This window comes from Lissotriton helveticus, chromosome 11 (assembly GCF_964261635.1).
Source record: "Lissotriton helveticus chromosome 11, aLisHel1.1, whole genome shotgun sequence".
Classification (NCBI taxonomy): Eukaryota; Metazoa; Chordata; class Amphibia; order Caudata; family Salamandridae; genus Lissotriton; species Lissotriton helveticus.
This window is the reverse complement of record NC_136072.1, coordinates 596,577,854-596,595,360: the sequence shown is the minus strand read 5'-3', so window position 1 is coordinate 596,595,360 and position 17,507 is coordinate 596,577,854. Positions and strand designations below refer to the sequence as shown.

General features: G+C 45.5%; 1 protein-coding gene across 2 annotated transcripts in view; it reads right to left on the bottom strand.

The window, feature by feature from the left end:
- RASA2 (RAS p21 protein activator 2) overlaps positions 1–17,507 on the bottom strand; it is a 555,017-nt gene that overhangs the window by 57,792 nt on the left and 479,718 nt on the right. For both annotated transcript variants that reach the window (XM_078666395.1, XM_078666396.1), the window contains 2 exons: positions 10,969–11,051; positions 1,558–1,766 (listed from right to left, as the gene is read on the bottom strand). In XM_078666395.1, coding sequence (XP_078522521.1) covers positions 1,558–1,766; positions 10,969–11,051 — 292 coding nt within the window. The remainder of the gene's footprint in view (positions 1–1,557; positions 1,767–10,968; positions 11,052–17,507) is intronic.

Below are 17,507 nucleotides of genomic sequence, written 5' to 3'. Positions count from 1 at the left end.
TTTTTGTGAATTTCCAAGGTTTTTAAAATGTTGTTTCCTAACTATAACGTCACTGTAACTTTTGGTTTTTTTCAGTGAATATATATATAAATATATATCATAATTGCATTTAAAGCATATTTCTTAATTATCGGCACAACCTCCTCACTTTCTTTCCTACGTGTAGTGCCTCTTCCTATTATTCTTTCTTATCCAGTATCAATCAAGATGCACCGTGTTGCAATGATACAGAAGGTAAATAACTAGCTTACAAGCATATGGTTACTTGTTTATTCTAATTCAACCTAACTAATAACCCCTGTTGAGTAAACAATTAAAGCTTTTTGAACCACTATATGGGAAGCAACTTAAACCGCTGTCTGCTTATATCTATGTCACTCAATCAAAATCTTACCAGAAGATTCTATAACATGAAACAAATACAGAGCAGTCTCTTTTTAAGTCATTCAAGTAGTGAAATGGAAGACTAAGCTGCTATATTGACACACATCCTACTTCATAGTCCTGATCAAAAGTACCTCTTCTATTTAGCCCATAAACCTCCTCACTCGCTCTACTGCGTACAGATTTCTACATGTACATTGATTTGCTTCCTTTTATAAGGCTTGAACAGCTCCAGGCAGAAAACTCATCTCTATACACCTTAGCAGAGGATACTCTGCTGTCGTTGTGACCAGGTGTATTATAACTACAGCTATATGCCCCCACCCCAAAGGATCTACACTTCAATCTATGCGTGTGGAGCAAATCAATGTTCCAGAACACTACACAAAGCAACAAGCTATGGGTTGCTAATTGGCTCAGATTGATAGTGCACTAACAAAAGAAACATCGGTTGTGACACTCTGCACAGAGCTGAATTGGTGACAGATGTAGCCGGTGGCCGGAACCAGCACTCATTTTTGTGGACCAGGATTATTTTTCATTAGTACACTTTGACCTAGTGCAGGAGAGAGAAAGGCATAAACAGAGAGAAGGAAATAGGAAATAAACGACAGGAAAGCAGTAACAAAAAGGAGAAAGTAAGTATGAAAAAGAACCTGCAAGTGTGCGACAAAGGACAAGAAGCGTAGCGTAACAAAGAGGCATGAGATGGAACAAAGTGCCTGCAGACAGCCTTGTAATCAGCAACTCTGGCACTGTGAAGCACACATAAGCTGGCTCCCAAGAAAAAACTTTGGGATAATACACTTTTTCTTTAAACAAATGATGCTGTTGCACACATTGTTAAAATGACTAGCCTGACAGCAAAAGATGTCATAAGAAAAGCAAGACACAGGCAGACATACTGTCTCAGGCATGTCAGCCGGAGTAGCACAAACCTTTCAACTTCAATAATTCCATGCAAAAAGCTCAAAGTAGCATCTACATAGTGCCATTTTATCAGTAACATCTAACAATAGTTTACACGGGGTTAACGACTCTCAGTCGCTCTTTAACTGAAAGATCAATTTAGACATTATTAAAGGCTGCATAAAAAACTTTAATAGAATGGAACTTCTGGTACATTGTTTGCAAGTCTAAAGAACCTAATCATTCAAGACATTATCTACTTACGCAGTACATGGAGTGCAGCCTTCCGTGTTTTCCGAAGTGGCCTTGCAGCAATGCCAGCTTCCATTCAGATAAGCTGACGGGTGATAAACACTCAGCCTGCGTGGATTACATCGGCTAAGCCTGCTCAGTGCTTCGATCCACTCATTCGCCTCAACACAGTTGTTGGCTTGAACGTAAAGGGGTTTGTCGGTATGTAAAACTTGAAACATCTGCCAAAAAATCATGCAATTATGTAAGTTCTACTATGTAAAATATATAGAAATATATATGGGTAACTGTGAATAAAGGGGATGTTTGACCCAAGGGTTGTGAGGGACAGAAAATACGCATGGGAGTGAAGTTTTAGGGCCCCTACTCTTTTTTCACAGTTCTGATATCAAAGAAAGTGAATAGACAAGTTTAAAAAACTTTGTTCATGCTAATGCTTCAAATTGAATTGATGCACAAGTTACTACTTGTGTAACGATATATCTGTAAGAGACATTAGTTAGTATTAGATTCCTTACCTTAGAATATCCCCAGGCGTCAGACTGGATCCGGAAATTTTTGCATAGCAGTACCCTTGCGCTTCGGTAGGCGTCGTCTGCAGCTCCGCGTCCGTCGTCGGCGTCGTGGGCGCCGTGATGACGTCGTCGGAGTACTTAGATGCCGCCTCCGCGTGCTGACGTCAGTTCTTAGACACAGCTTTTCCGCGCCAGAAACGCAGAGCCATGTTAAAAAACCAACACTGGTGCCATTGAAACTAGGGCCCTGAAAGGGGATAACCCTAACCCTAGATATCGGTTCGCAGAACGGGGAGGATGGGTGGGTCGGTAAGGAATCTAATACTAACTAATGTCTTACAGATATATCGTTACACAAGTAGTAACTTGTGCATCTGAAAGAGACACGTTAGTATTAGATTCCTTACCTTAGAATAGATACCCCAGCAATACCAACCCCGGTGGTGGGTCTGCAAACCAATAATCACACCAGAAAGTCCTGGAGGACGGAACGGCCAAAGAAGCCATCCCTCCGGACTTGGCTGTCCAGGCAGTAGTGTTGTGCAAACGTGTGCAGCGATGCCCACGTAGCTGCCCGACAGATATCCTGTAAGGGCACACCCCGGCCCATGGCAGTTGTAGTCGCCGTGGCTCGGGTGGAATGAGCCCGTAATCCAACAGGGGGCTCCTTTCTAGCCAAGGAGTAGCATGCCTGGATACACAAGATGATCCACCGGGAGATGGTCCTCTTGCGCACCGCTTTCCCCTTCTTAGTGCCCACGTAACCAACAAAGAGTTGGTCATTCACCCGGAACTGGCGTGTGCAATCCAAGTAAAATGAGAGCGCACGTTTTGGGTCCAGACGGTGGAGCCGCTCTTCCTCTTTAGAGGGATGCAGTGGCGGGAAGAAGGTTGGCAAGGTGATAGACTGCCCGATGTGGAAGGCCGTGACAACCTTGGGCAGGAAAGATGGCTTAGTACGCAAAACCACTTTGTCCGGATGGACAGAAAGGAAAGGTGGAGTACAAGAAAGGGCCTGGAGCTCACTCACTCTCCTGGCAGAGGTGATGGCAACCAGGAAAGCAGTCTTCAGAGTAAGAAGGCGGAGAGGGCAGTTGTGAAGTGGCTCAAAAGGAGTGCACATCAGAAACGTAAGAACCAGGTTCAAGTCCCACTGAGGCATCACAAACAGAACAGGGGGAAATGTGTGTGTGATGCCTTTTAGAAATCTATTTACAATAGGGGACTTGAACAAAGAAGGTTGATCAGGCAGCCTCAGAAAGGCCTAAAGGGCAGAAAGGTAGCCCTTGATAGTGCCCAGAGCAGAGCCCTGCTGGGCAAGAGAAAGAAGGAAGAGAAGAACCTCAGAGAGAGGGGCAGCAAGAGGATCCACAGCCTTTGCTGTGCACCATGCCACAAATCTGTTCCACCTGCAGGCGTATACCGACTTTGTGGAGGGACGCCTGGCTGCCAGAATGACGTTACAGACTTCAGGAGGCAAGTCAAATGGCCTCAACTGTCGCCGCTCAATCTCCAAGCATGGAGGTGGGGACTGGACAGGTTCGGGTGGAGGACCGTCCCCTGCTGCTGCGACAGAAGGTCCTCCTGAAGAGGCAGACGAACCGGAGGATCGACTGACATACTGAGTAGCTCTGGATACCAGTACCTTCTCGCCCAGTCCGGAGCCACAAGGATGACTTGGGCCCGGTCGCGCTTGATCTTCAGCACTCTGGGCAGAAGTGGTATAGGCGGAAAGGCATACAATAGACCGCAACTCCACTCGCGACGAAAAGCGTCTCCGAGCGAGTGCCGCTTCGGAAACTCCAACGCGCAGAACTGATGATATTGCGCGTTCTCTTCGGTGGCGAATAGATCTAACCAAGGCTCTCCCCATTGCTGAAAGAGGCCTAGCGCCACGTCCGAGTTCAAACGCCATTCGTGATCCATCATGCACCGACGGCTGAGCTCGTCCGCCCTGGCGTTCAGAGAACCCGCCAGGTGTTGAGCCACCAGGGTCACGCACTGGCGGTCCAGCCGTTGCCAGAGGCGCAGAGCCTCCTGGCAAAGGGTCCACGACCCCACCCCGCCCTGTTTGTTGCAGTACCACATGGCGGTGGTGCTGTCCGTGAACACCTGCACTACACTCCCTCGGACAGAGGGGAGGAATGCCTTCAGTGCTAGACGAATCGCCCGTTATTCCAACAGGTTGATGTGGAGCCGGGCCTCCGCCGGAGACCAGAGGCCTCTGATCTCCGCCTCTCCCATGTGGCCTCCCCATCCCTGGAGGGACGCGTCCGTCACAACCACGTGCTCCGGTTGGGGAAGGGAGAGGGATCTGCCGCTGACCCAATCGCGGTCCGTGAGCCACCACTGCAGCTGTCTCGCAGTGCCCTCCGAGATCAGGACGTGGTTGGACAGGTTGCCCTGATGCTGGGCCCACTGAACCTTCAGGTCCCACTGCAGAGCCCGCATCCGCCACCTGGCGTGATGCACCAGTAGGATGCAGGAGGCCATCAGCCCCAGAAGCCGCAGCATCAACCTGACCGAGACCCGGGATAACGGCTGAAAGATGGGAATCAGAGCCTGAATATCCCGGACCAGCTGTTCGGGTGGATAAACCCGAAACCGCGCCGAGTCGAGAACCGCTCCGATGAAAAGGAGCTTCTGAGAGGGACACAGGTGTGACTTCGGCACATTGATGGAGAACCCCAGCCGGTGCAGGAGATCAGCCGTAGTCTGGAGGTGGCTGACAACTGTCCGGGGCGAGCCCGCCTTCAACAACCAGTCGTCGAGGTAGGGGAAGACTGAAACCCCTAACCTGCGCAGATGAGCTGCGACCACCGCCATCACCTTTGTGAACACCCGTGGGACGCTGGTAAGGCCGAAGGGGAGCACGGTATACTGAAAGTGCTCGTGGCCAACCGTGAACCGCAGGTAGCGCCGGTCGGCCGGCAGGACGGGGATGTGGAAATAAGCGTCCTGCAAGTCCAACGCTACCATCCAGTCTCCTGGGTCCAGGGCAGCTAGGACCTGAGCCAGTGTCAGCATTTTGAACTTCTCCTTCCGGAGGAAGCCGTTGACGTTCCGTAGGTCCAAGATAGGGCGTAGGCCCCCTTTGCCCTTCTTGGGTACCAGAAAGTAGTGGGAGTAGCAACCACACCCTACTTCTGGCCCAGGAACGCGCTCGATGGCCCCCTTGGCCAAGAGGGCCGTAACTTCCTCCTGCAGAAGTTGCAAATGATCCCCCGATACACATGGATCTGCGGTGGCATGGCTGGAGGAGTCGCCTCGGAGGGGAGGGAGTAGCCCCATCGGACGATCTGCAGCACCCACCTGTCCGAAGTGACAGTGCGCCAGTGGAGGTGGTGATGGCGAACCCTGCCCCCCACTGGCCTCACATGGGCCTGAAAGCACGGACTAGGAGGGTTTTGAGGCGGATGCTGCGGGGGAAGGTGTGGACTGACCGTGCCGTTGACCCCTACCGCCGGGACGGCGGTTCCCACAGCCGCCACCGCGTTGGGTATTGCCCTGCGGTGCGTGGCTGGCAGCACGTGTGGGTACACCCCTTCCGTGGCCACGAAAAGAGTGAAAAGCAGCCGATTGCTGGCGCGGGCCGAGAGGCCCAAGGACTTGGCCGTAGCCCTGGAGTCCTTAAAGCGCTCAAGCGCAATGTCTGCCTTGTCGCCAAAGAGGCGACGGCCATCAAACGGCATGTCCATCAACGTGTTCTGGACATCGGCCGAAAAGTTGGCGGACCTCAGCCAGGCGTGGCGTCTGACCGCCACCGTTGTTGCCATCGCTCTACCTAGCGAGTCGGTAGTATCCAGCCCACACCGGATGGAATATTTGGCTGCATCCCGGCCCTCCACAAGGGCTTGGCCGAGTTTGGCCCGTACCTCCAACGGACACTCTGGCAGCACTTCCGCAACCGTATCCCACAGAGAGTGGGTGTAATTGGAGGCCTGGATGACCAGGCTCTCGGGGGTGGGGTGGGTGGACAGGAAACATGGGTCGCCCGGGGCCGGGCGGTGGCGTCTGGCCATGTTCCTATCTACGGGTGAACCCGTAGCGGGCTTGGACCAAGTGCCCAGAAGAACGTCGGTCAAGGCCTCATTAAAGGGCAGCAGAGGCTCGGCCGAGCTTGACTGCGGTTTAAGGACCTCAGTGAGGAGATTAGTCCTCACGGCCGTGACGGGGAGCTCAAGGCCCAAGGCCTTGGCAGCCCTCATCAACACCACACTGTAGGCTGCCCCCTCCTCCGAAGCCACGGAAGGAGGGGAGACAAAACCAGTGTCTGGAGAGGTGTCCAGGCCACTGGCCTCCCCATGGTCTCCTGCCCAGTCCTCATGAGACTGACACTCTCGGGTCAGAGGGTCCTCAGACCCCTCCCAATCCCCTTCATCACCCATCTCGTGATACTCAGGGTTCTCAACCAATGGGGCCTGTTCATAGAAGTGAAACTCTCCAAACGACGTCTGGAGCGGCGCCCATCAGGGCCGCCCCGACGTCGGAACAGGAACGAAGGAGGTATCGGGGACGGCGCCGGAGGCGACACCCGAAGGTCCGACGCCGGGGAGGTCGTAAGGTCCACCGGCGACGATCCAGATCCCGAGGAAGGTCCAGGGGGGTCCCGCGGCGCCGGGGCCGCTGAACCCTGCGGCGCCGGGCCCGAAGGCACCGGCGGCGTCGGGATTGTGGGGCCTAGCGGCGCCGGGCCCGAAGGCGTCGGCGGCGTCGGGGCCGAAGTCCCCGACCCGCTAGAGGCCCCAGACGGGTCCGCTGGGCCCGGAGGCGCCGCGGAGCCAGTCGGAGGAGAGAGATTCCTCATGGCCATGAGGAAGCGCTCAATCTCCCCCGGCGTCGCGTTCAGCCCAGGAACCGGTGGGTGTGGAGCTGGACGCGGCGCCCGCGACTCCGACGGAGCCGCGTGGGTGGTGTCACCCGAACCCCCGGCCGCATCGCGCGGGCGTCGGGGGGGGGGGGATGAGACTGAAGAGCGAGGACGCCGCTCGGACTTCTTATGCTTCTTACCTGACGACGACTTCGACCCGGAGGAGTGCGGCCTACTCTCGGAACTGTGGTGGCTCCGAGCCCGCGACCTGTCCCTCGACCTCCCATGGGACCGGGACCTCTCGAGGCGCGGGACCGACTGCCGGAGTTTGAGTCTCCTGCGGGACCGCTCCCGCCTGGCTTTCGAAGAGAGGGCCCGGCAGTCGGAGCAGGCCTTGTCGTCGTGGTCGACGCCTAGACAAGTTAGGCACAGGTGGTGAGGATCCGTGACCGACATTGTGCGGTCACAATCCTCGCAGTGCTTAAAGCCAGGCATCCCTACGGCACCGATCGGAGTCGAGAAGACTTCGAAAAATGATCAAAAAGATCCAAAAAGTTAGTCAAAATTGACTAAGGGTTACTGCTTTTTCCAGATCTGCGCTTGCTGGCGCGGAAAAAAGAAGAACTGACGTCAGCACGCGGAGGCGGCGTCTAAGTACTCCGACGACGTCATCATGGCGCCCACGACGCCGACGACGGACGCGGAGCCGCAGACGACGCCTACCGACGCGCAAGGGTACTGCTACGCAAAAATTTCCGGATCCAGTCTGACGCCTGGGATATTCTAAGGTAAGGAATCTAATACTAACGTGTCTCTTTCAGATTCATAACAATGCTATAGCACAACTTCAGGTAAAGTCATCCCCTCTTAATGACAACAAGAACTGAACAGCAGAACACAGTTGCGATCAAAAGCAAACACTAAGCTATGGTTGACATGTAGACATCTGCAGTGTCCTGAAGACATGTACCATCTTTTACTCACCCTGTAGTGGATTGCCTAGGGCCTAGTGATAAATCTGAATGTACATAGGTGCATTATAATGATAATTCCTGGACAGGCCCTTCCTCTCTCCATGAAAGCAAACAGGAGAAACATTGATCAATGATTTGGCAGTATGTCCCTATGAGCTCACAAGGTCCATTATCGTTTAAATACTCATCTGACCTTAATGTCTTCTCTACTTCGGGGCTCACCTCATGGACTACGGAGTGAACCTTCGCAAGTCAAAGAAAAAAAACGCAGCACCAAGCTACGCTATCATGCTAGTTGAACATCGATACTGAGAAATTCTACTCTAATTTGATGTTAATCAGAGGTTCGCACTATAGTTTGTGCAGCAGTCAAACATCCTCGTGGCCTGGCTCAAGTTCTATATTACCTGAAGAATGTATTTATTTAAGTGAAAATACCCACTTAACACACCACTGCATTTACCAAATTACCTGCAGCATTTCAATCAATAATAAATCAGACAGAAAATAGTGACCATGTTCTTAGATTTTCTATACGAACTTACATAGTGACCAAATGTACATTTGCAATATGGAGGAAGAACACTGGCTAATACTATGCGTCTAATCACAAACAAAAAACATCTGTAGCCTTCATCAGATCAGTTTTAACTCACACTCCGCCTATGTATCATGTCACTGACATAGAAATATAAATCTAAAGACTTTACAAATCCCACAGTGCCTTGATAATTGAAATAAATAATAACTGATTCACAAAGTTTTCCCCCAGTTTGACTTACGCCTGGATAACGTTTGAAACGTTGCTTGCTTAACAAGTAACTCATTTAAAAGGCTAGGATTTTGCATACAAGGTTTGGCATGTGCAGATGGGTTTTCCTAATTACTGGGCTCCTGCTGTATACTAAATCTCTGCAAGGTTTAAGCAACATAGCCTTAATTTCCAATTCTTCTTGTGAATTGGACACAACTTGCTATGCACCACCAGTGAAATTATCGTAGTCCGGATGTCTCCTAATCTCCGTGTCCTCTAGCAAGGTCAAAGTGCTCTCACTCAGGAGCGTGGTTGATTTGCATGAATCCCTTTAAATCTAGTTCTGCTATGGGGAGGGTGCCCTCAGACAAGAAACGCCTGTTCTAACATGGGTATTTACGATCACTTAACTGGACTGGATCAATTGCTTGAAGGTGGGAGCAGCAAAAGGGTTTGTAGTCATGCGAGGAAGCAGAATATACAAGTGTCACAAAACAAAAATATTGTTGAAAGTTCAGATAACTAAAGTCCAATCTCCCAAGATCCAGGATTTGTTGGACTGAGATAGAAAAATGTAGAGAAAAGTTTATAATGAGACATTTACAACACTCTACGACAAATAGGCAAAGGAGAAAAAATAAGGAGTTCAATTGTTAACACAGTAGGCAACAAATAATTCATTTTATGCGACAATCAAAACAGTAATTATTTGTTCACAAAAATACCATGTCAAACAATATAAAATACCAAAGGTAACCTGAAGAGTACTCTGCCCAAAGCACAAATGTAAAACACTGTCATTAATACAAGTGAGATAACAATCTAAACGACTCAGCAACAAGAAAGACTGGTACAACCCAACAACAAAGACAGAGGCCTGCATATATTATTCAGAAAGAAGATCGGCACAGTCTGACCAGGAATGAGCAATGGGGTTACTTCAAGCATACAATCTCATTGAGCTTAGTTAAATGCAGACCCAAGAAGATTTATCTCTAGGCTTCTCTAACCCTGAATCATTCAATCCTACATTTTTGCTGGCAAATCATTTGTTGTTCCAGAGAACCATGTGCCGTTGTTAGTGGTGCTATCATTTCTACTGCCAAGACGGAGGCCCAACCAATGGACCACCGATTCTTCAAGTCTTGAAGAGCAAAGTACTATTGTCGGAGATAGCAGTGGGAAAATGTGAGGTGTCGATCTTGAGCAGGTTTGTACTCAAAGTGGTAGAAAGTATTGAGGTATTTCCACCACCATCTCCTTAATGATAGTCTGAGGATGACGATTTAAGACAGGACTTCACAATCTTCCTTTGCATCATCTTCAACCAAAGTAGAGATGGCTTGTCCCTTGGTAGCAATGCCCTGGTGCTGTATGACTTGTAGAATGATTCTTTCTTACCTTATTTTGTCCTTAACAGAAGTATCAACAAGTACTGAGTCTCTGGTGCTAAATACAGATCCGTATATCTTGGTCAACATTGAGAAAATAAATGCATTACTTATGTGATTGTATGTCAGATTATCAATATCAAAAATATTGGGTTGACCTAATTTAGTTTACAAAAATATCACCCCATTTGGAGTAATAGAAGAAAATCTACACCCAACTGAGAAATATTTCGGCTAAAGATATTTAAGACCTTATATTTGTGCCAGGGGATATTTAGGCCACACTATTCTAGGACCATACCATGTATATTTTTCACCATTCATCAGAGGCAGCACTTTTTTCCAAAATGATTATAGGTTTAAAAAAGTTATGTTGTTTTTTATGTCAACATGGGCAAATTTAAGAACTCGTTCTCCAACATATTCACAAACTAATCAAGGTAGAAACAAGTGGTGATTAGCACTATAAAGTGAGAAAAGAGAATATTCCCATGGTGTGTTGCAGTAAGTAAAAGCATATGTTTAATATCACTGTTGAGCTCGAAATCGGTGGCACTAACAGCCCTGTTCTTTTTAAGTCACAGCCTGCTGTTGTCCAGATCTGTTCGACTTAAGGGGTATATATGAACATAGTATGCCATGTAAGGTTTATTATTTAAAAGACAAGATTATCCGTCAAAAAAGCCCGAACTAAGACAAAGATTGTACTTCACCAAAATTTGCACAGAAATTGACACCACCACTTTATGTAACTGTATTTATTTAATCACTTTATAGCATATGTTATGTAGCAAGTGGCAACTGAACATCCTCTTAGTTCTCCAGGAAGGACTAAATCCAGAGGAAATTCCATCTGTTGATTCTTCAGATTTAGCATTTTCTCCAGAAATCAGTGAAATATTCACTACCAACCAGCTCTAAATAAGGCCCCACGTTAAAAAAAATTCCAAGTATCTAAAGCTTAAAAGATCATGCTTACGTTATCCCTCTCGAAGCATCTTTCATTGACCTTCTCAACCGCAGTTATATTTTTGATTGGAATACTGTAGGCTGGTTCTTTATCTGTAAACACATGTATTCATCAGAAAATATCAATCAACCAACCAATTAGGCTTATTTAGACTGACGTCAAACATTACACATCACATAATATCACAATTCATAAAGTATTTAAAAATAGGTAAATTGCAAAAATATTCATAACTTTTCAAGAGAAACTATGGTGTTGAAAACAAAAATACAGAATTACAATACTGCAAGAACATATCAGAAAACATGTAGCACTTAAGTTATAAAGTTAAGTGGTGTCAGAGCATCAGTAGTAACATCCAGGAACAAAAAGGATGCTTCAAGTAGGTTACGGTGAATAAAAAAAGTTTTTCATTATGCAGTGAAATAATCTGACCTCAAGAGTGACCTCTAGTATGAGATATAATTTCATTTTGCATACCCATAATACATTTTTCTGATGACTACAATAACGCCTGATGGAAAACACAGGAAGATTCCATAAACGCCAATAAATATGTATTTATTTCCCAAAGTTTATCTAAATGTGCCCACTATACATTCTTCATCTGGCTTTGTTGTTATGGGTAAAGTAAAAAATGCAACTCCGGCGACAAAGTGAAACAAAAATTCTGAGGTGGAAATCGAAAAAGAAAATAATGTAATATGAGCTAAACGGAGCTACACTTAAATGTAAGTAAATGCTGTTTATCGGACATACAGGTACATAGATACATAGAGGTAGCTCATTCTGAATAATTACATTTGAACTACATGACCTTGAGAACTGTAATGGTAAAACCCCATTCTACTTGTATAATCACCTTCTCAGGGAGATGTGACATTACTACATACAGAGAGGTAAGATACCCAAGAGTGAGCTCTCCCTGCTAATATCAGGATCACTTAAAGTAAAATGTAGAAAACACCTTTAAAGGGTTTTCAGCTCAATGGCATAGCATTATCTTGTAACACCATACAGGTCCATTTGAAATGCCGGAGCCTGAACGCTTTCGAAAATAAATTAAACAAAACACTAAATTATCCCACAAAACATATCTTTGCCACATGGAGTATTAATCCCTTTCAGTGCTCAGTTGTTTATGACCATGAAGAAACTAAGGGCCTGATTTAGATCTTGTTGGACGGGGTATATCCTATGGGATTTATATTTCGGTGGACTGGATATCCGTCACCGTTGTCACATAGTAACCCGCCTGCCAAGCTCTAAACCAGGCCTTTAGTTTTAATGTTTTACTTTTTTTGCAACTGAGGATGTTTAAAAAGATGTACGCCATTTTAGATTATTTTTAGCAAGTTAAACATTAAGCTTTTGTCACTGGTGCATACTTTCACTGGTGCAACCCCCACACATGCATCTCAAGTATTGAGATCGCTAAATAAGGACAGTAATAACACTAATCGTCTTCACACAACTGTGCAATGTTTTGTTGTATTTGTCACATAAATACATCTTGGAAAGCAAACCAAGGGAATAACAAAGCTGTGTATACTAACTATGCATGTTTCTTTAAGTATAGATTCTTATCACATAAAAAAATCTTGTAGTTAATTACACATGGCCCTCTCTACTATCTCCATACTCCTCATATGTTATTCATATCCACAGTTCTGTACGGGCTAGCACAGTTGAAAATTATCACTGTGCTTATTTCGGTTACCCTTGTGGATAGGCCAGCTCTAAAGAATTATTTTAATAAGTAAAATAAAATTGCTCAAGCATTCAGCCAGTGCAAAGTGGAAAGAACTCAGAAAGCATTCTGAGCTACAGTAGCAGCACTCCTACAAAACTACATCTTGACTACTGCAAGTTGGAGTTAATAGTTAAGATGATGTAATGGAATGACATAGCAGTTTTTGCATCATGTACAGACATAATAGCTTTTTTCATATACTCAACACAAAGTTGACCAGCCCTTGCTGGACTTTCAAACAATTCAAGACTAACAATCATTACAGTATTTGACCCATTCTGGCCAATCACTTGACAGTTACAGCAAGCAATTTTATATTGCCACGGTAGTATTATCATGGCCAGGAGAGAATAAACGAATAAGGTATGCAAAGGAAGATCATCAGCATGAAGAGCTCGAATCAGAATAAGATTTATTGTATAATGTATTAAAATCTTTAAAACCACATGGTCATCGTGACGAAAAAATATAAATATCGAGGAGAAAAGAAAAAACTTTACATGCCATAAAAACAGCAAACTATCATCGTCAACTAACAATCATAACTATGAATTTCCATAGGCATGATATGTGACAGAAACAGCTGCCCCTGCCGACTAAAGCCTTTTGACCAATTAGATGATGGGGCTGCTTATTCAGAAGGAAAACTTTAGCCGTGTTTAGGTGGTCAACCAATTAACTGCATCTCTATACAGGATAGTAAAGCAGCTCCCTTGCTGAATTCCCCTTAGGTATTATACACTGGGGGAACTTGCTATGCTGGTGTCCTCCCCACTGTATGCAACGTTGAAAACGCAATTTTTAGACATTTCAGAAAACGTGCTAACAGCTGGGTAGATTCCCCTTTTAAGCAGCTTTGCTAGGCTTAATTCCAAGTCTAAATATTTAACCCTTTCGCTGCCAAATATTGACTACAAATTTGCATGCCGTTTATCCAACATCCTGGGGATTCTATAGGTACCCGGGTTTGTGGATTCTCCTGAAGGGGACTGAGAAAATAGCCAAAATATAGATACATTTTGAGTTCCTGGGGAAAAATTGGACAAAAGTGCTCTGGATAAAAGGGTCTGTTTTTCCACAAAAATGGCATCAACAAAGGCTTGATGTGCTAAAGCACCATCTTCCCAGCTTTCAGGAACATGCACAACTTTATAGAAAAATCTAACTTTTTACCACAGTTTTGGCATTTTTTAAAGAGGTAATCCATTTTTCCTATTTGTTTTGCTTTCAACTGATTTACAGTTTGTGGTGCAAACCAGTGTGAAACCCATGGGTGATCCAGGTAAGTTATATATGTCTGAAAAGTAGACAAAATTCCAAATTCAAGGGGTTATATGTGTAGAACCCTCAAGGTTTCCCCCAAAAACTGACTGTTAAAATAAAAGTAGGGAAATACAGCTACTTGTGAATGTTTTCAGCTGTAACTTTTTGTCACAAATGCCGATTTACAAATCCAATGTACCATTATGTTCACTAGACCCTTTTGGTTGTGGGGATATATATGATTTGTAGGTTATCCAAGAACCCAAGGTACTCAGTGCCAACAATTGAGCTGCACCGTACAATGGTTTTTCATTGAGTACTGAGTATAGATCAATTCATATGGTGAAATAGGTAGAGTGAAACATAGGCATCAAGGTTACCTATGTATTTCTGAAAAGGGTACAAGATATGGAGTTTAGGAGCAGTAGTTATTTGTACAACTCTGAATTTGTGGGTACCCATAATGTCGTGTCTCAGTTCGGCCAAGTGAGAAATGCTGTCATTTTAAATGCACATGTTTTACTAAGTTGCCTTCTCTTTCACACAATGACTTAACACACATTTGCGTATGTGTGTCAGTGTAAGATTAATTTCTCTGAAACTACACTGCTTACAAATTCCACTTTGTAAGAACACTATCACAACACCTTGAACATCCCGTACAAGGTCTGAACATACATTGTGCAAATCTGATGTCCTTTTATGCAGCAAAGCAGATATATACAGATCATAAACAACGGCAGCCTGACTAAGGTCTCGCCTCAGAACAAGAACGCTTTTTGTTATAAATAAACAAGCATTACCAGGTTTAGGCAGAGGAGTACTTGCTGTAATTGATAGGTCACTATAAGTTGAAACCTCAGCGCAGCAGCTTGCTGATCCCTCTGCAAGGAGGTATGTCCAATTTGTGACCAAGACGGGGACCAACATTCTTTCCCTTTAGGTAATGGGGGTTGGATCATCCAATAGGGGATTCTAGGCATAACACACACACCCTAAACACTTAGGTTAGGGAACACATAGTAGGAGTACGCTATCTAGATATTGTTGTATATGCTCGCATATATACATTGTTTTAGGCAACATGGTGGAATTGTTCATTCTGTTCACTGTCCTTATATTGCTAGTTACTCGTATCTACTTCTATCTATCTATTGATCATTGCATTGTTCTTCCGAGAGAAAGAGCACAGTGCTTGAGAAAAAGGGTTCTAGATCTGTTACCATGATTTCTGGAAGGCATCAGGGTTGTCATGCTCTGTGGATGCCAAAACCATTCACTACCTGTCTAGGTTTAGGGGGTACTTATTGTGGTACTGTGAGCTAGCTGGCCTGTAGGACAACATATCCTGAGAGGGTGATCGGAATCAGTCTAGCCATCCCAAAGTTCATGTTGCCCAACAAACGAGCCGTTCCTACTGCAAAGTAGTACTACACGACAGTATGAGCATATGATTTAGAGGGTATTTTTCAAAATGTCTTCTTTCTTACACACTGGGTTACATTTGGAAGGCACAAATGAAGCATAATACAATAGGCAATAATATCCTGATATTCTATTCTCCCACGTAGTACCTCACTTGTGTGGGTAAGCCTAGTGCTCGCGACTTGAAACGGCCCAAACTGCAACATGGATACATCACATTTTTCCACTCAAAACTGACCCGTTTTTTGTCAAAAGTGCGTAGCTGTGGATTTTGGGCCGTAGGTCAGTCAACACCTATGGGAATCCAGGATGGGGTGACTTGTGTGTCTCTCACCAGGTTGTTTTACCCAGAATCCCTTGCCAACCTCAAACTTTGACTAAAAAACAAAAACAAACGTTCTCACATTTCTGTGATGGAAAGTTCTGGAACCCCCAAGGAGCTAAAAATTCCCTTCCACCCAGAATTCCCCTAAGTTTTATGATAAAAAGAATAACTCACTTGTGTGGGTAGGCCCAGTTCCAGAACAGGAAACAGCCCTAAACGCAACATGGATACATTACTCCTTTTTTGTTAAGGGAACAGATGTGGATTGTGGGCCCCAGAAATGTTTGGAAACTAGACACCTAGGGGAATCAGGATGGGGTGACTTGCTTGGCTATCATCAGGTTGTTTAACACAGAATGCCTTGCAAACCTCAAACTTTGAAGGAAAAAAACAACAATTTTTCCTCACATTTCTGTGATGGAAAGTTCTGGAATTTGCAGGGAGCCAAACTTACTTCCATCTAGCATTCCCCAAAGTTTTCTTACAAAAATTATCTGATTTGGCAATGGAGTAGCAGCATTTTTTTTTGGCCTGGGATTTTAAGGCCACCGTGGGAAACCTACCAAACCTAGACATTTCTGAAAACTAGCCACCCAGCGGAGTCCAGGGTTGAATGCCTCGCATGGATTCCACAATACCCCGGCAAACCTCAAACTTTGCCTAATTTTGCACATTTTCCTTGCATTGCTGTGACAAACTTCCGGAACCAGCAGGAATCCGAAACATTTCTACCACCCAGCAATCTCCCACTTGTCCTTATTAAATTGCTACCTCACTTATGTGGCTAGGCCTAGTGAATGTGACAGTCAAGCATCAACCAAAGGTCAATGGGAGTCTCACGGAGAGACTCATTGACTCTGGTTTCATTTGTGCCTTTTGTTTGCAAGCTGTGTGAAGAAAATATCCCCTTTTCTGCCACCCAAACCTCAAATTCTACTTACACCCAAAATTACACATTACCCTGATGAAGCCCTAACCCTCAAACACTCGAACAACCAGCTGCAACACCCTGCAATTCGGTCCCCAAAACATCCAATTCAGCAAATTTATTAAGCCTGAAATTGTAACAAAGTCACATGTAGCAACTAGGCCCAAACCCAACTTCTAATGGATCGATTTTCTTCAAATAAATTGCAAATAAAACTAGAATATCTAAGCTTCTTCCATCAAAAGTCAAATTCACTCACAACTAGCAAGAACATCCCTGAAATTCAGCCAAAAAACATGCAGATCGTCTATGGAGGTCTAGTAGGTGGGTCTCTGCTTGGGGATCATCCTCGTGCAGCACTCCCCAAGACGAGATCCACTGGGGAATGGTGCCATTAGAAACTATAGACTCTCCCCTTTCCAATGACACCTCCCCCATCGGATTCCGTGCTCAGGTGTTGCGATATGCCCCATGAGCACCGATGCAGTGAAAATGACATGCACGCCGATCGTCATTACACTGGAAAGAAAAAGCTTCAGGCTGCTAGTGAAATGCTTCCCCAGCTCCAGAGGATACAGTAAATAAAAGGAATAATCAAGTATCCAGGTAATCTGGTTTGCTGGTAGCAACTAAAATAGTTACTGTGGTGGCCATTATGCAATGCTGGGGCTCAAAGCCTTTGCTTTAAAAATAAATATGTGCCCAAGGTGGTACAGGAGGGCTGGGTGAGCATCCTCTGACTTAAAGGAAGATGAGGGGTTGTCCTATAAGGGAAGACATCGACTCAAATATGAACAAAGAAGAAACATTTTTCTCGCACAATTGGCAGGTCTAAATTCGGGTCCACAAGTTTG